The following is a 27919-nucleotide window of genomic DNA, read 5'->3' as shown; positions in this document are numbered from 1 at the left end:
TCTACTACTATAACCTTGCCATGCAATATGCTATGCCAATACATATATGAAGCAATATTTTGTGAAGGAACTGTTAGCAAATAAGCAAGTTTAAGATAATCCTATGTAATTGTTTATCATTTATTTTGTGTCTCTTCTTTCATTATTTTTTTATTACTGGGTCTAGTAGTATTAAGGCTCGTGGGTTTTAAGCACATCTATTTACTTTGCTTATCACTCACTCAAACTCCTAATGCTTTCAGTCTGTTCTTCTGGAAGGTACTGGGATGTTACAGACTCAGTAGTAATATGTCAGTAAAGAAGTACATAGCTGGTGGACTTCTAGATTGTTTCCTATTTTTCATTATTTTTCCCATTTAAAATTTTTCTGTAAAAAAAACCAGAAAATACAATAACTTAACTCATACATATTATGTTTGGGCACATTTCTACTTCTTTCCCTCTGGGATTGTGTAATATTCCATCTGTTTTCCACAACTTCGCTAACACTGGAGTAGAATCCAACTATCAACTGAGATAGAGAGTTCTCATCTACATGGAATGTAGGCCAAATCTTCTGGGATTTAAGAATATGTATCACCCTGTAAAATTACATGACGTCTGTGGTTCCTGACCTCTCCTGAGAATAACGTACATTTAGTGACAGCACAAAAATCCTGACAGTAATTTATAGATTGAATTTGGAGTATTGACAGATGATGTATGGCTAGTTGATCCTAAGGAGAGTTCAGTGAATAACATGACAATTTACTGCTCCAAACCCAAAACACCCGATCTATTTTTCATTCTTTGTCACTATTCAGCTTGCATTGCATTACATGTAGCTACCTACAGTGTTAAAAGTTATATGGGACTGTTAGTAGGTTAACTGTTTCAAGCCTTTTGAAACACTTTTGTCACTGAATGAAGGCAAGCTGAGAAGAACAGCACGTGTAAATGAGCACAGAAAGTTTTGTGTGCTGCTAAGGTGTGCTTAACCACATATTCAGCATGGGATATTCTACTTCTTGTAGTCTAGTCATGAAAATTTTGGACAAATCTCTGCACGTTTAAAAAAAAAACAAAAACAAAACCCACCAAACAAAACAACCACAAACTACAAAAAACCCCACCCAAAGATCAATATTTGGTGTCCACTGTACATCTATCTTCATAACATTTGGAGAGGTTTCTAGAAGTTCACTGCCAATGTGAATGTTGCTATCAGCTGAACAATCCGAATGGAACTGCAGTCAGGGGGATTGGTAAAGCTTATACATTTGCATTTCACAGCTGGCTAGCAGTGAGAACTAAAGCAATTCCTAAGACTGAACCATGTTTGGGACTACTACAGTTATATAGTGATAGGCAAAGGCAAAGATTTATGTGACCTCTGACCTGATGCTCTTGTGAGATTTCTAGTTGTCCCAGCTTCCATACCTGCAAAGCAAAGTTGCTTAATGCACTGTCACAGCCCATTCAGGTTTTTTTTAATCCCTTTGGCAATATTTAATGGGAAAACGTATTGAACTATGGCCTACCTTTAAGAACATAAATAAATTTTAGGTAGAAATAACTACATTTCAATAATTCATATTGTTGATTTTTCCTGTGTTTTTGAAAAGAGTACAACATCTATTATTTGTTATGTCCTCCAAATAAAAATAGAAAATGTGCTTCCTTCAGAAAAGTACAAAAAGCTTTCCAGTAAGTAATTACAGCCTCTTAACCTCTGAGAACTAGCACACAAAACAATCTCTTTACCTGGAGAAGCATCCAGTCCTTTTGTGAATTGTATAGATTATGACATCTGTGTTTTAAATTATCAACTCCTTCCCAGTAGTTATGCATTGGTTTTAACAGGAGTCTTATCAAGACTGTATTTTCTGAGAGTAGTCTAGCATTATTGAGACCAGCTTCAATTATTTGAGATTTAACTAGAGTAGTTCATTGATCTCCAAAAATAGGGTTCCAGTTACAAACATGCACTTGCATAAAATGGTCAAGATTCCCAGATTTCAGGTAGATATGAAAATGAATCACAAATATGCCAGTGACCAGAGATTTCAGTTTCTAAATAGTGTATTCCCAGACAACTGAGATTCCCGTTTACAGTGATTGTTAACCCTGCCATTAAGTTTCAAGCAAGTCAGCATTAGATCTCAAAGAGAGATCTCGTCCTTTTCCTTGGTAAATAAATAAGAATGTTTTCTTGAATGGATTTTACTCTGTGAATAGTTTCTCTGTCAGTTTGGGACATTCAGCCTTAAATTCTCTGGAGATCTTACACTAAATCTTTTCTTTTTTTTATTTCAAATAAGGAAATTCAGTGTAAGGCCAAGAAGCAAATTGTGCTTCATACACCCAAAGAAGCTTAATTTAAAAGAAAAGCTTTATCAGTCAAAATTGATGCTCCTCTTAATGTAGTTTTAAAGGAGAATGGTTTTTAAAAGTGGCCCAAAGTGCACTGCTTTTTGTCACATCAATATGGTATCAATTGCAATTCAGTCTTTTCTATATGAAGATTGCACTGAAACAGGAAAATGTGAACATATTTTCTGAAACTGCAGTTCAGGTACATTCATACAATGTTTCTGTAACTTGTACAGAAAAATGAACCTTTGAGCTCTAAAAAAGCTTTTTTTTTTTTTCAGTTTCTCTCCTAAAACATGGCTACTTTTAAAGTTTTGTTTTAAGCAATTCCAGCTGCTTCCAACTGCTACTAAACCTGTTTTGCAAGTTAATCTGAGGGTAAAACTGAATTTAATCTATAGAAAAAACATGAGGGAATCTCTTGAATGCAGATGCATTTAAGTTTTTAATATTTATATGGTTAAATCTGGGTTTCAATTTTAATTGGCTTTGAAATCTATAGAATATTATAGATTTATGCAAATAAAGAAAGTAAGGTATTAATGATGGCAAATGTATTACTTTTCTCCCTCCTGCTGAAAAAGTTAGCATTGGTATGAATATTTTATATAAAAATATATAAAAAATTTGTGCTCTTACTTGGGAAAAATTTTGCATTTTTGCTTTAGATTCAGTTCTTACTAATTTTTAATTATTCCAGAAAGCAGAATAAACATTATATTAGGTTTAAGCTTTGCAGGTGTTTGGAGGATCAGACTTGGAATACTGTTTGATAGGTTTTGGTGACCACCTGATGTGACAGTTCAGTGCATCCTTTCAAGCAAGTTTTGGATTGCATCATATTTGATGGATTTATTTTTTTTCTTAATTCAAATTGAGTGAACACTCATATCAATTCTTCATGCCAAAGTGAAGACAAAATCAACACTTCTGTCCACAAAAGTAATGTAAATATTTCCAAGCTGTATTAATACTTTGCTTCTAACAATGCACTCATACAGTGTTCTGGCAGGTGTTAGGGGTTTAAGCTTTACATTTAGCAAAATCTTTATAACAGGTGCTAGTCTTTTGATGTCTTATGAAGATTTGAGCCTTACTTTGAAGTGAAAGCTGTATATTAATCAGAATTACGAGGACTCTTGGCCTGCTTCTAAATGATAGAAAACTAGATCTATTTTCTTCCTGGAAAGCTGTACATTTTGAAAATATGGGACATATCTTAGTTTTTCCATGTTTCTGTCTGTATCTGGACTTAATGTTGCAATGAATTTTTTTGAAAACTGCGGCAGCATAGAGTTGTCAGCAACTCTTATGAGACTATTGGGTAGCATTAAGGAGTGATTAGCTTGCATGTTTATAGTCATGTAAGGTAAATTTGAAAAACTAATCTCAACTTCCTCGTTTGTTTTTAAAACCAAGCCTTTCCTTAAAAAGTGTGTGTAATTCTAAAGTTATTATACTATATGTATTATATAATACTATATTAAATATAGTATAATATATAATAATATATTATATAAAGTATAATACTGTTATTTTTCTATTAATGAAATCATATAAACTGGTCTATTATGAAACACCATTTATTTCTAAACTGGACATAGTCAAAAATACTCCTGAGTTTAGGAGAAAAAAGTAGGTCTATTGGCTAACTGAAAAATTTAGCAAACTTAGAATTAATGAAGTGGAAAAGGGAACCAAGTCTGTCAGCAAGGAGATCATTTAATCATCTTCCAGATAAGAACAATGGCTCACTGATACATATTATCTCAGTTTCAACAAATGGGAAGTACTTTGTAAAGTGTCCCCCAAAGATAGCTCCTTGGACTGCTGTTGGAAAATAGTCAACTCCATTTCAAAATGGTACTTGCTCAGTAACAGAACAAATTTAACTGTTTCTTTAGAAATGTCTTCACTGCCCAAACTTCTCAGTAGCTTAGCATTTTGTTTCAATTTCAGGGGGAATCAGTCCTGTAACTGAAGTTTAAACTGAAGTTTTTATTCCATAAATAAATAATGAAGTCAATATTACAGCTGTTTTTTCTGCCTAGATTTTGTTATTTTGACTGGACCTAGAAATTGAAATAATGAGATTAGAGAATGTGCTGTGGCCATATAAAATAAATATGGGTAATAAATATAAAATGAATGAAAATTTGAATGTGCTAATGGACAGGCCTCTAGATAATTAGGCTAACCTATTTAGAGAAGACAGGACTGTGTAAGGTATGTACCTGTAAACATTAGTCCAGTAAGAATGATAAATGTCTTACTGTGTAGCTTCTGCTTTATATTCTAAAGATCAATGATCTTACCAAGATAAATTTGCTTGAATGTGCAAGGAAGTGAGCCTAAACTTTGCTATAGCTTACAGTCACCTCACTGAAAATATGAGAAGTGAATTAAACAGGTGTCTGACATTTATCTCCTCAACTCTGTCTAGTGATGGGAAATGAATTAATGCAGGGAACTCAAAAAGCCAATGTTATTTCAAAATGTTTTTTCTCACTGACAGTGTGAATCTTTTTCAAGTGTAGTACAATGTCCATGATAACTATATGGTTGAGGAAGCAATGCTCCCAGCATATGTCACCAGATACAGTGGCACTGCCCTGTAATTTCTGTCCTTGCTGCTGTTAACTCATCATCAATAGAGTACAAATCAGCATTATTCAGATATGTAACTTCTCTGTATTACATTTGTCTAATGAATTCCAATGTGTTCTGAGTATAACTAGTTTTGATTCCACATGGTATTTCATATTGACAGTTACGCTTTTTGCTGAGAAGTGTCTATTATTTATCTATAGAAGTGTAACTTAGATGAAAATGTAGTTTACTGCGGGTAAGGACCAACTGAAAAGAAATTCTAAAAATCATATGCATCATTAATTAGTTCTTTCAGATGCAATGCCCTGCTATCCATTTCTTGATATCTGGACATTTCCTTGGATTCATAGCCTATAAAAAAACTGCCATTTTAGTAAAATGTAGACAGAAGTATATTAAAAAATAATAGTGTAAGTCAACGATCTAAGTGAAAAGGCCTAATATCTTGATTTTTAAGGCTTTATTTTTAAGATCTATGATCATTCTATGAGAAAATGTGAGTAGGAAGAAGTTGGAGAAAGAGTTGTATGTTTCTGCATGTGATTATGTCAAACTACTTTACAGGCAGTTTGTATCTGCATGCACGCTAAATTAAGAAAATTGTGGTAGCCCGTTAATTATGAGGTTTTAAATAATTCTAATTTGGTAAGGTCATCACATTTATAATTTTATTCTCCTTTGTGAATCAAATAGAAGACATGTAAAAAACGTTTATGTAAGCTGATGAAGATTATTATGAATTCTGAAAAGTATTGTCTTTAATGGAATCTTGAAGAAAACCTACAAATTTATAACTCTGAGTATATGTAGAAACTTTCATTCAAATTTGATCTTTATACTTATAGGCATTATACATATATTTGTCAGTGTAGACCTTGGACTTCATAAAGGATCAAATCAAGGGAGTAAAAGAAGATGCCAATTTTTCTGATATAAACAGAAAGGGTTTCTCTCTTTCTAGCTCAGTAAAGCATTACTCCTCCAAAATGTCACTATCATTTATATAATAAGTTTCTTTCATTCATGCTTCAAACTACTATATTACACTATTAGTTTTGGGCATGGAAACTGATCCATTACTTTTGAAAGTTATAAAGATTCTATGCAAAGATATACGTTAGGTTTTATTGTGAAAATGTGAAGAATACTAAGTGTCTGCCTGCCCTTATCTGACTCAAAAGACAGAAGAAAATTATGCATTTAGCTGATTTTTGTGATTTGGCTGCTATCACGTTCTCGTCATAACACTGTGATCCAGGAAAAAAGCCCTGATGTGAAATTCATATGTTTACAAGTAAGTCAGGAAACCCCTGTTAACACTCACAAATTCAAAAGGTTATTTATTTTTGCATTTTTTAAGGCAGTAGAGCTTTTAGGAGTACGCCACAATTTCCAAGCAGAAAGAAGAATAACATTCAAGTCATTTTCTCATTTAAAAGCATTAATGCAGAAAATAGGGGAAAACATATGACAGCCTATATATTGTAATTTTGCCCATTTATTGAGTGTGCTGATGGTGCTGGGTAACTCCTTATTTAATGGAAGCAATTGATTTCCTCATCCCTACTCTTAACTCATTTATGTTTATAATTTGTTGTCCTGCTTGTTCTCTCCATTAAAAGATAGCCAGGGAGTACGTGGATTTGAATTTTGTTTAGTTCATGAGACATCCCGAAAAGGACTTTTGCCTGGAGTCCAAGTAAGGAGCACAGAAGGCAACCAGTCTTTGCTAGTGTATTAATCCAACCCTGCCATAAAGGAAAGGATGTCTATCCTCTGCCCTCCAGTACTGTCTGTGTTTATAAATCAGTTCACAAGTAAGCTGTAAGTGGGCAAGTGATCACCAGTGTGCATAAATTACTGCTACATCTTCAGATACTGTTTTTCACTGCAATCAGCACCCCTGATTTACAAACCTAGGTCCTAATCTTCCTGTGCAGTTCCCACTTTATAGGATTCAAAAAATTAAATTTAAACATTCTTTATACTTTCATGATGAGTTGTTTACTCTTAAATAAGGATTTGAAGTAAAACAGTCTTTCATCAGTGACTCTCCAGTTAACGTGGCCTTAAGCCATCATTCAGCAGAGTTCTTGAAGTTTCAAATGATTGGATTTTGGTATATTCTGTACGATTGCTTTCATCAAGACTTACTCTGATTTTCTTGGAGGAAAATTACACATAATTGAGGTTGAATTTATTTGCTGTATTCCTGGTTGAGCAAAGGATGTAGTTCTGCTGTACTGAATCTTAGAAGTGTTCCACTGAAATAAATATAAAAATATTTTAAAATCTCATTAATTAATGAAAATTGGGATTCTATGTTTCAACTTTAAGCAGACTGCCTTTTCACAGGCAACCATACGTGCCTCTTACTTAAGATCATCTTGGTAGAGATAACAGGAGTGTATATCGGAAACCAGGAATCTAAAATGGCATCATTTCAATACAATTTTATTTTAGGAGATTAGTATTTACAGAAGGTTCGCCTGACTGGAAAAGGTCTGTTTTCATAGACATTCAAAGAATGTCTATTTTCCTAGAACATTTTCTAGTTGAAATAATATTTGCATGTATCAAATATAGGGATCCGTTTCATCCTGAGAATAAGAGATACAAGTGTAAAATGAGAATAAGAAATGTGAAAACCTCATAATAAAAATCAATCCCTTTTGGGTTTAATTCTGTAGATATGAAATTTGAGACAGGCATTTCTCATTATATTTCCCTAGATGCTAACTCTAGACTATGAACTGTTAAGATTTTTTTTTCAGTATCACCACATCAAAATCCACCAAGAGTTAAGTAGAAGAGACGCAGTCATCTCTACCTAATACTTTGTTTTTTTCTGAGAGAAAAGTTTTATGCAACTGAAAATCAAGTAGAGCACATACCACGTTATGTACTTGCAGATTATTTCAGTCAGAAGTTGTCTGTAATTGCTTTGAATGACTTTCTTTGTGCTTTATTTTGTCATAAAATACTCTTGTTAACTCTAGTAGTAGAACAAATTCACAGCATTACAAGACTAGTTTTAGGATTTGGGGAAAAATGCTGCATCTCATGGGCAATGGAAGCACAATAAGAAAAAGATTAGTCTTTGATTAGGTTTGTTATTCTGAAGTGGTATATAGCATCATGCAGGAAAGGTTTCCTAGAGTCTGCAACATCATAAGGGGGCAACACTAACACTGCCCTCCGTGCTCAGCCAAAATAGGACAATGTTTAATAAATCTAAGTATTCACAGCTGGAAGTCTTGCTTCAGTCAGACATGTTTAGCCAAAGAAAGGAAGAAAGGGAGATTGCCAGAACTTCATAGTCTGCTAGTCATTGTCTGCTTCTATTGATACAATGCAGAAGCTATTCAGATGGCTGGAGTGAGTGTCATATGGTCAAACATATAAGAGCAATGAAGCATATAGTGCCAACGCTACATATTTTTTTTCTTCTGTATATTGAAACTAGGCCTTGTCAGCTTGATATTGTGTAGGAAAATAATGTTTTCAGTATTAATTACCTCATCTAACTCTTTTTCTGATCTTCAAGTGGCAAGATTTTAGTCAATAGGTCAAAGGTAAAACTGAATATTTAAGATACTAAAAAAAATAATGTGAAATTAACCGTAGGATTTGTACTAGTTTATTAGGTATGGATCCTCTTACTAAACCGTAACTTAAACACTTGACAATGGGAGAGGAGCATACTTCATATTTACGAGAAGGTATTAAATTTCCCATGCATTTAAGAAAAGGCTCTATAACTTTTCCAAGAAGATTAAAAGTATTGTGGGAGTAGTCTAAATCTGAAATGTTACAAAATTTTTAAGCCAGAAAAATGCTGTTGCTAACTGCCAATCATGGGGTAGCTGCATAAGATGATGTGATAGCATCCTCTGTATGTTATGTTACTGGTGACAGACCCTTTTTGACCGATCCTGCTTATGTCATTCCCCCTACAGGCAAGCTGCCTGATGTTATTTTACTGTCATGCCATTGTCATTTAATGTTAATAACTGTTGAAACAGGTATGGATTGACAGTCCTGGGGAACTGTCTGATTCCCATGCCAGATTCTTGTAACTGGCCTGTTAGTTTCAGAAAAGATGTAAATGTTTCTCCTACGTTCAGGTAGGTTTATGTAATTATTACTTCGCACTTGAAAAAGGGTTTGAATTGAGAGTGAAAGTTTGCCAGAATATTTTTTAGTAATGATGCTCTATCAGCTCATTGTTGATCTGTTGGACATACAAATGCCTGATAAACATTTATGGTATAATGACAGTCACAAATCCCCAGCGTGAAATAGAAAACATTATTTGTAAAAATACCTATACATCTACCCTCAAGGACTAATTTATCCACTAAGTAACATTTTCTTCTTGGAATGGCTTCATTAATTTCTTTAGCACTAATCACTGAGTAAAGTGATACTCACCTTTTTTAATAGCAGAAATTGCCATCGACCTAAAGGAAAAAAAAAAAAAAAAGTCATAAAGTTACAGTAGCACTAGTATTGAGCAAAGGAAATTGCTTTCTTGTAGACTATTTTTCTTCATTTTCCCATACATTCTCTATTTTTTAAACAAGTTAAGTGAGTTCTGTTTCTGTATGAAAACTACATTCTCAAGCATCATTTGCGATAGGGAAACTTTTTTTCCCATTGCTTTAACTTTAGTTAGGGACTGCTAGTCAGCGTTGCGGAGCATTTATTTTAGGGTTTGAGTGAAGGGTGCTCTTTCCCTGTAATGTTGCAATTGAAAGGAGGAGCAGTGTAGGTAAGAGCAGATATTATGTGCAACTAAAGTCTATTTTAGGAAAATAGTTTAATAGACAGTAACATCAATATGATATTTTTTTAAAAATACTTTTATTGCCTTTAAAAGCATTCACTTAACATTGTGTTTATATTACGAACAGGGTAGTAGATGGTTTTGTAGCTGAGTGCTCATTATTCAAGCTGACACTTTTGATCAGACTTGCAGAAACGAAGGAGGTATTGTCAGGAAAATGTCAGTTTTCATATACCTTGATAACTACAGGGATGCACAGATGACTATTTGCAAATGCAGGTACATGCACAAGTTAAAATTACCAGAACCCCCTTTGTGATGTATCTTGCAGCATTTTCAAATAAGTATGGATGATTTTTGGCAGAAATTTCAGTTTTAATTTTACTATACCTAGTAAATGTTGTTTATAATTATTGTAATTAGCTGCACTATCCTTATGCCAACACAAATTTAAAATAGCAAATGATAAGAAAATGAGTTTATTTTTGTATAATACTTTGACTATATCTTCCTTTAGTTTAAAAAGTGCATTAGCACAATATGCCAACAGTTAAAGAATATGTATTCGTATTCTGTAGTTATTCATTTAGCTCGATTTCTGCATTATTTAGTATTACCTTAAGAAAAAAAAAATGCTCAAATTGTACAGAGAAGGGTGGGAAAGTCATTAAACTTACGGTATATTTAAAAAAATAGCTGGAAATAGTTAAACATTAAGGGTCTTAATGGTGTTAAAAGGAAAAAGTGGCAATGACAAATTTTTGAGGAACTTGACTCACTGACTTTTTTTTTTTGAAAGAATATTGTCAGATTTCCTTTAAAATATTTTGTCACAGCTTGAATATAGAACATTTTCAATAAGTTAATGAAATTTAATAGTATATGTTGTTTTCTTTCATGCTTTTCCTTTGTGTTTTTGGTTCAGTGATTTACACTTAGGTAATAACAGGGCCCTCCACTCCAGGTGAAAGATCCAAAAATCACAGTTAAATAAAAAAACAAAAAAAAATTTCCTTAGAGGTAGTATTAGTTGAAACACAAGCAAGAATTCTGTGTATGAGTCCCATATCTCATAAAATATCTTGAAATATAATTGGTCAATAAAAAAATCATTTTAATAACCAAATTATTTTCAGACTTGCAGCCCACTATCCCTGTTACTATCTAATTGAAAACAAGTTTTAGTCTACTTACAAATTTTCTGTTCTTTTAAACTAAATAGAACTTACATCCACTTCATTGCTTCCTATCTATCATTTACAAAAAATTGCCTAATTGATGCATAGTGTTAATCAGTAATACATGTTATTACCAAAATAAGCGCTATCCATATGTTCCTCTGAGCAGAGATAAGAAATAGCAACATTGCTTTATTTATATCTGTGTTTGAGTGTCTGTGATGTGCTCTAGTAAAAGTACCCTAAGTAGTGGAGTCAGTGTTAGATAATATTTAAAACATATATCAAATAAAATCATGTTTGAATCATCAAAGGATGATATATATCCTGATAAAGGATATAGGGGTTTAAGGTATTATTGATTTTGATAACAAATTACATTCCTGCAGGCAATAGTGTTATTTGCTAGTGAAAAAAAATGAAATTAAGTTGCTGTATATATTATATGTGGCACATCAGTCTTGTGGGAATTTTATCATATTTTTTCCTATTAACTTCTAATTAAGACTGGGTGATTTTTAGAAGAGATAAATTGTCACATGTGATTTTTCTGCACCATCATTCTTGGTAGAGAATATCAGGTCTAAGGCCTACTAATCCAAACAGGAAAGATTCTTCGGTTTCATTCAGAGTAAAAATATTCAGTTGGATTTGGACATCATATAAAAGTCATTTAGAGGGAAGAAGAGTCAAACAATTTGTGCAGAAAATACATAAAATTATTTCAGAAATTAAGAAACTGACATTCTGGGTTTGGTTAGTTTGATATTAGGGAAAGCTCAAAGAGTGAGTTGTTTTGATTTGCACAAGGACAATGTTTGTTATCCCCTCTAATATTGCATATGCGCTATTTCCAACTTAAATCCTTTGTCACATCACTTTATGTGGGCTGTGTGAGAAGGGGAAGAGGCAAACTTCCTCATCTTTTGTTTTAAACTTTAAGAGTTGCGTAGAAATTGAGCCCTTTTTTAATGAATGTGATAACTTGCTGCTGCTAGTGATGGAAGGGATCTCCTGGCATGGAAAGCACTGCCTTGCAGAGCAGGACGTGGCATTACTCAAGGAGGCAACAGCTGGACAGATCAGGAGTGGTCACCTCTTTTGGGCTCTATCCCAGGCTAGCGGTATTCGGCTGTGATGGCAGGCTCCTGTAGGCTTGTGCAATATGATCACAGGAGGTAAATGTGAAAGAATGTGAAGTTGTCAGGATCCAGAAGGTAGTTGATTTACTCCACATGTAGAATGCTTCCCAAATTAGGACTCTGAAAGTAATCCTGCCTCTAGCCTTAGAGACCTAGAGGATCACTAAGAACAGTGAAGTGAAATGTATCCGTATACCTGTATCTACGTCCCACCCCCTCGCCCACCCCCTGTAGAACATGATGTGTAACATGAACCATTTAAAACCCTAAGTAGCAAAAGAGCTCTTTCACTATTACAAATTTGTATTTCTAACACCATTTGCCAATATTATTTCATCACCATTATTACATCAACAAACCCATTTATATTGCTGTGATATTACTTATTTGCAATGTACAACTGAAGTGGTTGGAGTAGATATAGTAACAGTTTAATCACCTTGGAACTGAAGTAGAAGTTACATATGACTGCAGGCATGACCTAGAAGATCAGTTAAACTGCAGGAAAATATTGCCAATAATAAGGTAACATGTTTACAGATGAGTTCCCAGTGATATTTATTATGCAATAAACAATGCCTAATCAAGGTCTCCTATCCTTTTTGTATTTTATCTCACCTCATGACATTTGTATAGAAGTGCTTTATAATTGAATAATAGTAAAGATGAAAATGCAAGTATTTGGATTTTACTTATAGCTTAAAAGCATGCTTTACAATTTATCATTCAGTCCAAGAATTCAGTTATCTTAAAAGGAAACTAAATTTTCCAATGACAAGTACAAGTTATGGCTAAACCCTCAGCATTTAGCACCAATAAATCTAATCTAGATGCATATAAAGAGAAGAATTTTGCTGTCAGTTTTTTATGACTTGGTTCCTCTGTAATTTTTCATCTATTTCAACATATGCATATAATCAAAATAAAGAAGTAACAATACTATCACTGTTTTGTGACAGGGTAGCTGCCATTCCTGAAGATCGCTACTATGACTAATGCATTTATGTAGTATAAATTACAATAAACAAATTGTTAAAATCATAAATAATATTTAATTTGTTATCCAGAAACACAAAACATTCTATAGACCTTTTACAAAAGAATGGTGAACTGCTTTATAGATGCACATGATGAAAGGCTTTGGCTTTGAAAGGGGATTCACCTGCTCCTGAAGATTTCACGTGTCTGTCAAGGAAAAGGTTGAAGGCAATTCCTTGCAAGTAAGCAACAGCTATTAGGATGCATTAGGTAAACCTGTCTTGCACAATATCCTCATACCCTTGACCTTTCAAACACATTTGTAGATAATGTTGATGCTTCTGACAGCAGACACAAATTTGTGGGAGGATATTTCAGTTCTGCATTGAAACTATATTTTCTGTACTATTAAGTTGATCGGTTTTTTAAGATACAAATTTTGAGTTATACAGTAATACAATGTGTGTTATAGCCTACACTTTGCAAAATATAGCCGTGACCTTATAATGCTCACAGTAAGATAAGTTTCTTCTGAGTGGCAGCTGGAGAATGGTCTAATCTGGGTCTAATCATCAATGTATGGCAGTGAAGAAGCAGCAGCTTAAATTAAACTGCCAGAGTCAAACACTCTGAAAGGCAGTTTCTGGATCCAAACTTTCAAGATCTAAATGTTCCTATAATAGAGAAAGGCAAGTGGATTGAGGAAATGAAAACAAAGATGCCCACAAGAAACAGTTTCCTATAACAATGCTTATGTTTGTTTCCCCAAAAATCTATGGGAAATGTGGTGTGAGAATACATATAAATAGAACTTAGTGCTTTTAAATGAGTCCTGTTTTGAATATATATTGACATTAAACTGGATTTATGGAAATGCCAATGTGTTTTCATTTCTTCATAGTTTGTAGAATTGGAAAGGTTAGTTCAGTGTTTGTTTACCATCACCTCATTCTGCATTTCCAGAATGTACTCTTTCAGTCTGGGTGCAGGCACAATAAAAGTAAGTAATAAAATGCAGATTTTGTACAATATGTAAAATACTATATCCTGACAACACTCCAGGAAAAATTACAGAGTTTATACATTCTATCAGGATATATATTGTTCTGTGATACAGTTTAGGCAGAAAAGAAATTGTGAGAGGGAAGGGAACGAAACATGGGAGCACTGGACTAGATTTGCACTGTCACCTTTGTGCTACCACCAGCCTTTCTGCCCAGATTCCCCTGAGTTTATCTGTAGCTGGAAGCAGATGTTGGATGACTCAGTGGAAACCCTCCCTGGGGGGGCTTGATTTACTCAAGTGCTGGTGTGCTGCCCCCTACACCCTCTCTGCGTGCTGCCAGAACATGGCAGCATGTCTTGTGGTCCATTTTCATCATCTACCTGGCATGAAGCCCTCTCCATGGGAGGGTATAATTTATAAGGCATGGCTCTGGTCCAAGCGGCTTCATGAATATCCGAAGAAATCGCAAAAGCTGAAGGAGGGGAAGGGAAAACAGGAGGGAAACTTCATGCATGAACAGAAGATAAATTTTGGAGATAGGCTTTTAAACAAATTCATCCTACTTCTTTTAAAAGCCCTGAGTGTTTATTACTGTTCAGAGATAAACCTATTCTCTCCTTGCTTCCATCAAGGAGGCTGTACCTGTAGAAGCATAAAGGAACAGTACAATGTTACCTCAATATTTATTTCTCACATATGAAGTTAAATGTCATCTGGATGTTACTGACAGAATTTCTGTCTCTTACCACCAGAAGCTGAGGATGTTATGAGAAGAAAAACTTTGGATTTCTGTCCCCTGAGACAAAGATTGCAAAAAATCAGAAATGGGAATCAAGGGGAAACCCCTTTGATAACAGCATTCTGAAGAAGCCCCCCAAACTGTTTGTGCCTCTGTGACAACAGCCACATTTGGCTCTCAAAAATCCCAGAACAGGCTCGATCATTTGAGCTGCCTGCCTGAGAATTCAGTCTACTGATAGCCAGAATAACTCAGGAACAATCTGTTCCTGGATTATTCAAGACCCTGCAGAAAGGAGGGTATCCAAAGGGTTTTAGACACCTGGAATTGCATGCCTGTCTCCCTTTCTTGTCCAACAATTTTTTTTTTTTTGTCATGAGATCTATACCTAACCAGATGAGAATTTGAGTACTGTACTAATTAGTCATGGAAAGACTTTTCTTGGATATAAATTTTCACTAATTACGATGAGTCATCATCACTACACACTTCAGGGCTTGCATTCAGTATTTTTCTCTCTCTCCGAATTTCAGCACTACATTTGAGAGATTGTCACATAAGTATTTTCCAGTTGTTCCTAAAAATAGGAATGAAAAAACTGTGGCAGTTTAATAGAGACATTTCTAGATGCTTGGAGTCCCCCACTCCTAAAGATGATCAGGTGTACACTGACTGTGACAGTGGACACTCAGGGTGTGCTTGGTGCCAAGCCTGCTTTCCAGAAAGTTTCCCTGAGGTGAAGCCTATCCTATAATAAAAGACAGACAGCCTAGTTGCATTATTTTTATTAGCTGTGGTTTCCCACTGTGTTGAATGCCAACTTCAGTGTTGGTGGTTTGACAAATGCCAGGAATTTTGTGATGTGAAGTTTGGGAAGTGGATAGGATGTGGCTGGGTGTGGAGAGGGGTTGCTTTGCTTGGGGAGATTTTATCTCTTGGTAGACTGGCAGATCGGGAGTGCTACGGTGTATGTCAGTGGGATGCAATGGAGGACTCAGGAAGTAGTAGGAGGTTTTAAATTTTCACACGAACGTTCCAGCTAATGCCCAAATTGATCTGAGACCAAAAGAAGATGAACAAAACTGAAGAAATAAATTATTCAGGCAAACTTGACAGGCATAGCTGTTCCGTACAGCAGAGAAGGAAGTTTTTCATTCGAAGATCTTTTTATTACATTTTTTTTCCTTTGCTCCTAAAATATACTCTAGAACCTTTAGAAACAGAAAGTACTTTAATAGTTCAGATTCACCTAAAGAGTAGTAAAGTATATTTCAGATATTTTCTGTACTTTTTTTTAAATTGCATTTTCTCTTTCAAGAAGGCCTACTAGATATACTGTATATATATATATAGATAGATATACTACCTTGAAAACTAATTCCTCTTTTTTGTTAACTCCACCTCCTGTCCCTGAATTTGAAAATGTAACATGCAGTCCTAATACTGTAAACCCTTTTGGGAGTTCATAAATCAAGGCAAAGAAATTAATGTGGAACTTTATGATAACAACTCATGTTTCAACAGAATTATGTTGTCATAAAGCTGGTCAGTAAGAATGTGTTGATTTAGCTTCACACTTTTTTGAGTAAAATGTTAAAACAAACATATTTTTTTCCCTGTTTTTCCAGAACTAGAGGCAGAGGAATGGTGCAAACATCTTTGCATGGAGTGTCTGGGAACCAGGCTCAATGACATAAGTCTTGGGGAACCAGATTTGTTGGCTGCTGGAGTCCAGAGAGAACAAAATGGTAAGAAACTTTGTAATTACTCTGAGATCAGTTCTTAGGTCATGTCCCATTACTATCTTTCCTTGAATTTCTTGTTTGGAGAATTTTTACTATTAGCTAGAAGCACGTCATTAATAACTAAACATTTGGATGTGTTTTTGAGGCTTAGTTCTATTTTTCCTACAAATAAAGACGATTAAATTCTATGCCAAATAGCATACCTTGAGTGACTCCATGTCTTCATTGCGTTCACATTATGCTGTCATGAGAGATGATACTATGACCCTCCTGGTTCTGGAAACAGTGGCCTCTATGCAAAGGAATAAAACAGTGGCTGTTGTTCCACAGCCTTTAAAAGACAGTAATGAACATACAGACACTGCTTTGAACTGCAAGACACATATTTGCTTTAAACTCATACCTGTCTAGAAAAATGAAGTCAAGGTCATCTAAATGTTGTCAAATACGGGTGAAAAGGGCAATGACAGATGCTAGTCAGCACTAAGCATGATCTTGTAAGTCTGATCTAAAGGCTCTTTGGAAAAAAATTTAGATCACATACACACAGAGGAAGGATGCTGGTGGATGGAATGTGCAATAAGGAAAGAAAATCTGTGATTAAACTGTCATATAATTCCAATTAGTGAACATGAGGGCAACACAAAATGTTCTTATTTAGTCTTCTCTAAATTAGAACTCTTGATTATTACTGTCTTGTTGTTTATAAGAACCAATAGGTTTTAACAAAGTAATAAACCAAACTGCCTCAATGGTCATAAAATACCAAACCAACTATCATGAACAAAACTACATAATTAAATTATAGAATGAATAGCACTATATTGATTCTATTGTATTAATCTTGTAGAAGAGTCCAGACCTCTCTAATAACATAAAATATACTGAAATCTTTAAAAAATTTTGTTCAAATGTTAGACAAATTCAAGCATGATTTAAAAGAAGTTCAGATTTTTGCGAAGTTGTTTTCCTGCCATGAGACACAAAATTTAATATGTAATCTCAAACTATTTAACAAAAGGAGAACTACTAATGTTGTAGGAAACTGATAATGATCAGACACCACTCAAAGCATCCTATCCGCTGCATTATGTTCATAGGCTATAGGTATAAAATTCATATTCATGCTATTGAAGAGAGAACTACGTGAGCAGGTGGAGCTCCTTCACAACACAAAAGGGAATAGAACTTGTCAAGAGATTGTCATGAGAGCAGAAAACCAGCCTGAAGTTCCTCAAGCTCTTTCTGCAGTGAATTCATGTGCTGTCCAGCACCTTTTGAACAAAGATGGTGAATACTACATTTCACCTTGTTCTTGAAAGGCATCCAGTTACCCACATGTGACCTCCAGAAGACATAGATCAGTTCTGTTGTATGAGTTGGTCTTGATTCGGTTGCCTTAGTCTTGAAATTAATTGCAGTGCTACCAACCAGCATATATGAACATAATTAACATCTTTATTGTTCTAAGTCAATACATGAAAGGAAACAAAGAGGCAAAGCATGCATTTGTTGTACAAGTCACATGAATAAGAATGCATAGAGAGTATCATCAGCCATATTCTTTTAAACCAAGTGACTGAATATGTATAATCCAATATGTGACAAGCATGCTCTGAAAAATCTTTAGTTACGGTATCTTAGACAAGTAATTCTGATACCTATCCACTTCCTTCTCTCATCCCTTTGATGCACAATTCTGCATTTTAATAAGCGTGTTTGGAAATCAAAGTTGACATATTCAGAAGCAAGCAAATTTTGGGTGGTTTTTTAATCAGCTGGGAAGGAGGGAAGAACACAGAGATTCTTACTGTTGGTATGAAATCTAGCATTTTGTTCATTTAGCTTTTCTGTAAGAACCTACAGTTGGACTAATTTCTTTAGCAGATTCCTTCAGTAAAATTAGTTGAGTGGAACTGTTACCTCAGTCTATACTAGTTATATTATTCTGCAGACTTGGCAGTATCATTCCCACATGATGGTTTTGTGGAAAGGGTAACTAATTTGTTGAGGGTGGAATCATTCGGTGAGCTCTGATGAACATTCACATTTTGAATTTATTTTCTTGCACGTTTTCCCCATATTTTAGCTTTTAAAGACATACTGTCAAAATCGTACTTCAGAAGATACCTGAAAACCTTTCAAAAGTACTGAGCTTTTGTTGACCTGAAATTGAAAGGTCAAAGTTAGTTTTCCAATTTGAATTTCATGAAAAGTGACTATATATATGAAATGACTAAAATCTTGCTCACTGTGAAAATGGCAGTTGTGTCACTCTCAGGGTCGTTTGTGTGTGTGTGTGTGTTAAATAAAAATTACACTGGTATAGTACCTTAGAATGTCTTTACTTCAAAACATATTGCAAGTATGACAGCTTCATAGAATTCATCTTGAGTTAGTTGATGTATTACTTTTTTATTTACTTGAATATTTACTTGAAACAAACGTGAGAATACATATTTGTGTATATTTGTAAAGCCTGTAATAGAATTATGATGATGATGATGATGATGATGATGATGACATTTTAAGGGCTGAACGGGATTGAATAATAGTGTTATACTGTGGATATCTCTATAATAGGACAGTGTGCCAATACCATTAATCCCAAAGGAACAGGTGTATTAACCATTAGTCTTATCTCATTCCACTGTATTTTTTCAATTTTTTTTTTCCAAATACTTTGCCCTAAATATTTTCTGAAATGTTTAAAATTTGATAATGATACTTTCTTGATCATAATAAGGGCTTTTTTCATGAGCTACTTTACATTTTCCTAGCAATAATATTTTTAATATGCAATGTTCTTTATCTGTCCAACCAGTTGCCCATTCTTGTCCTTAAAGGACATTTGGCTGATGTATGCCATGTATTTGTAAGGGTATTCAATGAAGGGATCAGGTAAATTGGCTGTCTCTTGAAAACATAGTAAGTTTTTGCAGGTTTGTGGTTTAGCCCCTGTATATGACCACCTCAGCCAGTACCTTCAGTTGCAACATTGCTAATGACTTTCTTAACTGGGACTGTACAAACTGCTACATGCTGCTTACATTTTTTTATAACCGAGGACACACATTTCAGAAAATATTTGACAAGGAAAATATGTGTGTTTTCTGTGACTTTTCTAATGTTTCTTTTTGTTATAGCTGAGCCTGTTTATCCTCCCACTCTCAGTCTTTTAGTTCTCCTATGAGCTTTTAATTTCAGAAGGCAAGACACTAGATTCTCTGTGACATGAATGCAATAATATGGCTTGCAAAACTGTTTCAAAGGCTGTCAAAATTGCAGTTTGGTGTCCAAATGTCATGTCTAAAAGGCCATACAAACATAAGGCATTTCTGTCCTGTGAGGATAAAAATTTATAATAGTGCAGTGATCTGAAAGATGTGTTCTTTAAAGTGCTAGTGAGGTCTATTTTATTATAGTTGCACTGTTGCTTGACCCTCCAGCACCAAACAGTTCTGCTGTGGTGTTAGATAAAAGACCGTAACTATAGCAGTGCTTATAGCAGAGACCTCTAGCTATTGTGTCTTGTAGGAGGAACCGAGAAGATACATAAGCAATTCTTCTGCAATGCACATCATTAACAGAAAGCTTCTCACTGGATTTATCTGTGTTACTACTTTCAAGAAGTGTTGCTGCCAGTCTTGCTGTGTAAACTCTGCTGTGGAAAATGACCCTTAAGTGGTTTTCTTTTTACATTTAAGGCTCACAACTATGGCTGCTTAATTTGCAGTGATACACAGATTCCAATAAAAATGAGATTTGAAATGAAGCTTCTGTTACTCTTCAACCATTTTTGTCGTCTCTCTCCTGCAAATTTAAGTGATTTGTGTTCCTCAACCCTGTAGCAGAAGCCTGTTTCCGTTTATTATTTTTTTTCACACCAGTCTGTTACTGTTTATGAATGTCCATTTAGATTATTTGATAAAGAATTAAAATACAGTATTAAATCAAAAGTAGTAAAGACTACATGATCCTAATCAGATAACAAGTTTTGTATAATGGCAATGGAGCTATATATTCATGGTAAGACAAATAATAATACACACTTATAACTCCAGGAATGAAAATCTGGACTCAGTTGGATCTGATTACACCATTGACAAGTAGTGTTATAAGAAATATCCTGAGATACTTATTCCTTATTCATATTCCTTAGGTTTCTCAAGCTGCTACTAGGGAAAGAAATCATGAATGTAGATTCTTCATTTGGAAGAATTGGAAACTTCCTTTCCAGCTCTCAATGCATTTGGAAGCAGTTGTAATACACTCCAAAAAATAACAACAAAAACAAATCTATTTTTTTAAATATTTTTACCTGCCTGGCTGTTTTTATGGCTAGAATTTGTCCATACTCATGATTTTTTTTTTCCAAAATATCCTTGTTTCCGATGTGTCACCCCATTTTCATTCTTTATAAAAGGAATTCATTAGAAAGAAGTCGTCCAAATGAGCAATATACAATGACAATGTTTACTGTGTAAAAGAAGCCAGAATATTCAAGACAGTATTGGTTAAAAAAACATTACATGTAGACAGTGTTAGTAAATCCACTCTTTAAGAGCAGGTGCTTTGTTGGTGAAGACTCTATTCCTATCTATTTTGAATATTAAATAACACTAAAGTAGCCGAATACTGGTACTAAATCATATTCTATTAGCTTCACTTGTAAATCTGATGTAAACAGTGAAGAAAATAGCCAAATGTAAAAATGCAAATTTTTAAACTAAAGAAAAGACCTGATTCATCTTTTGCTGCTGTACCTCATCTATTGTTAGGTGTGATGCCTGTGATGTCAATATGATATATTTCCATTATGTGTTACTGGTGCTTTGGCTTTTTAATTTTTTCCTATGCATTATGAAACTAATTTTGATTTTAGTATTCTGGAAAAGTTTGAAAGATAATTATTTTATTTTACTTTTACTCCTTCCTAATATGTAAATTTCTATCTCATAAAATTACTTCCTTTGTGAAGTTTTCCTCTTTGTCATAACATCTGTTTTACTTTCCTTTTTTATTTAGAAACATTCCACAGTACAGCAGCCTTGCTTCCTGGTTTCTAATTGCAAGAAACTCATTAACTTCTGTTAGTAAAAATGTAGCTTTTCATAGTGAACAATGTCCTTGAATCCTCAGAAGAGGATTATGAGTTATTTCTTTATGCTACATATGGAGATTACAAGCTATAAGCAAAGCGTAAAAACTTTGTAACTACATTCACAGAGCGGACTTGTTTTAGGGCATTTTTGGGGGGTTGTAGAATCTCTGTGGTTTACTACATTAAAGTATTTTGCATGGGGTTTGTTAATCTTATGTTATCCTTAATCCATTTTTATACTTTGGTTTAAAAAAAAACCACACACACAAAAAAACCCGCCAAAAACATAGCCAGGTTTATTCAGAAAAGAAAGGTGTTTACAGTTTTAATAGCTCATTAATCCAGTGAGATTTCATATTCTTCTCTACCTTACTACTTATCAGAGAAAAAAATTTAATATTTTATTTTTATGGTAGCTTTTATATTTTCAGTGAGACATTAATAAACATTTCCATACCTTTTTTAACAGAAACAAAGCAGAATAATTATAAGCAAAGTGATAACATTAATTCTGGAGTCCTGCTTCCTCACTGAGTAAAGCAGAAGAGAAAATACAAAATACTATGACTTCAAGACTTAAAGCTCTCTTTTCACCTGAAAATTAGCAACAGACGGTCAGCAGCAGAAGTTTCATAGAGGGAGATTCTCACAAGTCATCTGGATTACAAGACTGCAATGTCATCTGCTCAGTTTTCCAGCTGGGATGATTTAGGCAAAGGAATCCATTGATAAAATGGCAGAACCAGGATCACTGGGCCTCACAGTCATTTTGTTTCCCTAGTACAGCTGGATTTTAGGGTGAAAGGTTGAGAGCATTTTGGAGTTGCTGCAAGCCAGTATGCTCATTTTAACAAAGACTTACGATCCTGTGCACTGGAAAACATTATTAAAGGTCATATTCTTGCCAAAGCCCAAATGCTAAACACCTTTACATGCACAAAGTGTATGATGAAGCATTGGTCTGCTTATTCAAGGAAATGGGAAAGAGAAGTTACATTGAAAAGAGCGGAATAGTAAGTGTAGCAATATAATAGTATTTTTTTCTCATTCTGACTGTCCGACTCCCTGAACTTCACTCTCAGCAATTTTAGAAGAGGGAGGAGGGTAGTGATGCTGAATCCTGAGGAACGGCACCTCCTCAGTCTCAGCCTTGTCCTGTCCAATAGGATAACATCTACTTGATCTGGTTTCGTCCATCTTCCTATTTTCTGAGTCTCTTATTAACTTCTATTTACTTAATCTTACAACCCAATGAACTGTTAGTACCTCATTGCACTCATACGCAGATGGTGTCTGACCCACAGAGAAGTTAAATGTCCTATTCGATATGATTCAAAAGATCTGGTGGCAGAATTCAGCTGGGACTCCCAAATCTAGCTTATGAATGTTTGTTCTTGACTGAGTAAGTTTAAGGACAAAACTTGCCACTAAAAATTGAATGATTGTGTTACCATTACCTAGATACCTGTTCAAATATTTTATGAAATGGAAAACTTGGACCCTGTGTTTTAATTTCTAAAATTATTTCAGAGTATCTACACCTTTCCATGTCTTCAGTTTCCCACTACTCAAAAGTATTAGGCTTTGTTTCAAAGGCAAATATATCCATCCTCAGTCTTCTCCAGCACATACTTCTTTACATTTGCGTTTCTTGCCATTTGAGTAAGGTCCAAGGGTGCTACATTTTGCCCTGCAGCTGATGTTCAGTTTAATCAAACATACTTTCTATAATCCATGACACCTCACCTTAGACATTGACCTCCCATGCAAAGTCAGCAAATGTGTCCTGACAGTTTGAGAATAATGTATGTCCTGAATACCCTTCATGCAATAATATCCTCAAACACTTCAGAGAAGTCGAACATTTCATGAGTATCCTGGTAACTTAGAAACCAAATTGAAATACTCTGTGCCTTCAACACCACAGTTTAATGTTTACTTCAGAAACTAATTGTACCTTTCAGTTTTCTCTGCTGTCTGAGGCACTCTGTCAGTGAAGACAGGGAAAGGAAAAGATTTCCATTCTCATGTAGTAGCCTTATTCCTTCATAGACACATTGTGTGATTTCATTTAATGTAAAAGAGAAACGGCTGATACGTCAGTCATCTGCATCTTTCTTTCAGAGGAGGTAAATAGCAATAAATAACAACGTAATAATGCAAAACTGGAGTCTAATATATGATAAAAACACACTTGTACAGGTCCTAGGCATTATTGCATGACCATCACAATGACATATGGGTACTGAAAAATTATTGTATAAGAATATAATTCTATCACAAAGTGTGTTACCTTGTTCTCCACCATTCCCTTCCCACTGCAGGCATTGAGCCAGACTCATGTGTGAGTCCTTCCATTTACTTTAGCGGGCGTTGGGTTAGACTTGTGCCCAATGCACTCCTCTGAGGGGTAGGGGGAATTCTTTGCAGTGAACTCAGCAGCACCTGCTAATCTATTTGTGCTGAGTATCAGAAGACTTCTACAAAACATTTAGACTTTCACACTTGGGACCTTAGTCATAAAATCAGACTTTTAGGGCTAACTCATGTTAGTGTGATTAATGAGAACTACAGCCTGGGAGAAGAGGTTGAATGGCTTTGAGTCTGAATGAATCAATTAGGGAGTCATTAATAGGAAAAAATTAAACTGACTGATGCAGAATAACATTGAGGATGACAAGTTTACTTTTATCTATCCAGGGCAGCAATTCTTACTGCTCACCCAGCAGTTCCCTGCTTCTGTTAATTCCTCAGCCAAACTTTTGTTATTTTATTGACACACACATGCATACTCACATACACGCTTCTAACATGTTTTATATGAACTCACTTATCTGCAATATTTTCACTTATTTGTCAGAAAAGTCTCTCTATATAAAATGTCAAAAAAATGGAAACATAATATCTGCGATATTGGATGTCAAACACAATGAGAAGCTGCATCAAATTTTGACTGCTACAATAAATTTCTCTCACTTTATTCCTCTTCTGATTACTTTAAATTCTTTCCTAATTTTTATGAGGACACCATGAGAAAATTCAGAGCAAATGCTGGAATAAATGTTCCACACCAAGCTGTCATTCGTTCATCAAGTGATTTGTGACAGTTTTCCTGTCAGAGGTCCCTTTAAAGTACATTTTCCTAGTACTGATTATTGGACGAGCATTGTTCATGCTCATACTAAAAATCATTCTTACCTTTTTTTGTCAACACCCTTCAGTGCAGTAGCATTGACATTTTGCTTTTCTATCCTATATCAAAAATGAAATAGAATTGTTAGAGGAGTTGCAGATCAGCTCCATTCTCCCATGTTATGCTATTAAGCCCTAAGATTTCAGTGCCTTAGAGTTAAAATACAGGCTAACACTTCCAACTGTACGACCTGAAATTAAACTGAGTTTTTAATCCTTTGTAGAAGCAATTCATAAAAGCATTAGTTATTCTTCAAAGAAAATTCCATTTTTTTTTAAATTCTCTTGGTATTATTGTGGTTTACTTCCTTCCATATGCATTAATGGTGTTTAATATCATGTGGTGGCTTTTTTTTTTTTTGGGGGGGGGGGGGGGTAGTGGTGTGTTTTTTTTAAGGATAACTTTTGCTTTGCTTATTATATCACATGCAATTCAGGCACTTCAGAAAATTGTTAATGCCCTCGACCTCTTACTGCAATGAATGCACTTTGCAGTGGAAGTGCAGCTGACAGCAATTGATGTCATGACCATACTAATATATCATGTTGAATCAGATTTTTCAAGAAAGCAACCAATGATTAAAACTGTTATTAATTTGACAAATTATAATGACTTTGGCAAATAAATAGAAACTGAACGCAATTATTAACAAGCTTCAATAAGTAAACCTGGGTTTGCAATTTCAAGGACAGTTTTTCTAAGAGGCAACGGTTTTGCCAGGATACCTGTAGTTCTGTTCTTTGAGAAAGGAGTCTGTCAGAGTTCAAGTCATTGCGAATTTTGATTTGCAAAGTCATGGACCTTAATGTGAGGATAAAGGACTTCAGTTAAGTTGCTGGGGACATATGTCAGAGGACTTTGCAGATCATCTGTGAAAGATGTTTCAGTCTGCTGCATTATTTATAATGAAAATGAAATGAAGACAATTCTCTTACTACTCTCATGTACACTAGCAAGACTTCTTCGAAATCAGTGGCTCTTCACCTCTATTCAAGGCCAGAAATTTGGCCTTGATTTCTGAACCATCAGTAAATAAAGACTTGATTTCCTTTTTTTCCCTCAGTATAAAATCTTTCTTTAACTGGCGATGCCTTATTGTGTGTTGTTTGTTTGTTTTTTTCCAGAACGATTCAATGTCTATCTTATGCCTACACCAAATTTAGATATCTATGGGGAATGTACAATGCAGATCACACATGAAAACATCTATCTCTGGGACATCCACAATGCCAAGGTCAAGCTGGTCATGTGGCCTCTGAGCTCTTTGAGGAGATATGGACGTGACTCAACATGGTTCACATTTGAGTCTGGAAGGTAAGAGCTAAGGAGTAGGAAACAGCAAGAAGAATAAATAAGCAGTGATTTTTGAGAAGCAGCCTGATAAGTTAGATTAGCCTCTCATTATAAAGAAAGATGGAATACATGGCCTTTCCATAGACCTGTTTGTTGAATATTACTTTTCAATCTATTCAGCTCAGTGTTCAAAATAACTGTTGATATATCTTACATTTAAAATGATCTTAAGCTTCCTCTGACTTTTATTTAACTGTGGTTGAATTGTCATTCTTAAGGTTTATGAGCCTCACTGTGCTTAAACACTAATGTGTTATAATTTGAGTACTTTTGATGTAGAAGACATTAATTCTGGATCATGGAAAAGGCTGATCACACAATATGAATGGAATAACTTCCGCTACAGTAGATATTACTCTTTTTGGGTGTTCCTGATGACTGATTGCCACACTGGAATGTAATTGCAGGCAGAAGCACAGAGAACATTGTGAACCCATAAAAAGGCTAGCTCTTTTTTTCTGCCTGCAGTTTTAATCCTCATTGCTATTTCCATCCTCAGATTAGTTTTAAATGTCCGTGGAGCTCTGTTTTGTCTCCCTTTCATATCTTTTTAATGCATTTCATTGGACCGTTAGGTCCATTGCTTTTTCTGTGTTTCTGTGCAGAAATAATTCTGCAGTCATCTCTGTCTTTAGTGATGTTTCATCTTGTATTTTATGCTTCTAGACTTTTCTAAGTTTTTTATACTTCCTTATGCAGAGCCTGAATTTTCTGAAATGATCTGTGAAATTACAGGTCTCTACACTCTTGGGTTAGCCACATTGCCTTGGTAAAAATCTTCATATGCATTTCGATGTGTGCTTATTCAATATCATTAATATTCACAAAAGTAGAGTTGGCGATCACAAACAAAAGCATGGATCAAATGGATCCTACAGCCTAAGAACTTAATGACCTAAATTATTTTGCAGTTTCATACAGACAGGAGTTGCCACTTAACTCAGAACTTTGTATATACAGACTGATGTCACCAGAACATTGTAGTGCTCTGTTACTTTTCTCTGATGACTTCACTATTAAAAATCATGAAGACAGCAATACTTCATTAGTATTATTATTATTTAATAATGTTTTACTAAAAATTAGCAACAGCTTACCCATGTTTCAATTTAATTTCAGTGATTAAGCTGTAGGGCTCATTCAGATGTACTCTTTTAGCAAGAATAATTTGCTAAATCATTCCTTCCCCTAGGCCTCAAGCTACCTCATGTGAAACTAGTTCAAGCAGCATACCCACACAATACCAGAAAGCAAGTAAAATGCCTAAAAAATGCCTGAAACTCACCATATTGTTCTGGAGAAAAGCAAGCAATCAAGCAAAGAAACAAAACCACTAGGATTTACCTTTATCCCATTCTTTGTGAATATCCCACCCATCTGATTCTTTGGCTAAATTTTTATTTTCAAACATACATTTTATTAAAGGGGAAGGGGTTTTTTTGCATAAAACAATAATGTTTGAAGACTTACTAAGAGCTGCTTATTCAGACTAGTGTATCTGTCTGTGAGTAGACCCACTTTTAATTGATTCTGAAGGAAACTATCTTTGGAAATTGAAATTGTCATTAACAAAAATTAAGCTGCTAAAACTAATTCAGATTCATTATTTGAAGATGATTTCTTATACCTGTCTCAAAATATAGGTGTTTCATTCTCTATAATGTTTTAGTCATGAAAAAAAGTCATTCTATATCATAGTGAGATTCTTTTTTTCTTTTTCTTTTTTTTTT

General features: G+C 34.6%; 1 protein-coding gene across 1 annotated transcript in view; it reads left to right on the top strand.

Annotated features, from left to right (window-relative positions):
- The window catches only part of DOK6 (docking protein 6), a 253532-nt gene that overhangs the window by 137899 nt on the left and 87714 nt on the right, over positions 1 to 27919 (top strand). Inside the window, exons 4-5 of the mRNA XM_040588651.1 lie at positions 16423 to 16542; positions 25961 to 26150. Coding sequence (XP_040444585.1) covers positions 16423 to 16542; positions 25961 to 26150 — 310 coding nt within the window. The remainder of the gene's footprint in view (positions 1 to 16422; positions 16543 to 25960; positions 26151 to 27919) is intronic.

Source organism: Falco naumanni, chromosome 3, assembly GCF_017639655.2.
Source record: "Falco naumanni isolate bFalNau1 chromosome 3, bFalNau1.pat, whole genome shotgun sequence".
Taxonomy (NCBI): Eukaryota; Metazoa; Chordata; class Aves; order Falconiformes; family Falconidae; genus Falco; species Falco naumanni.
Note: the sequence above shows the minus strand (reverse complement) of the source record. Positions and strands in the feature narration are given on the sequence as shown.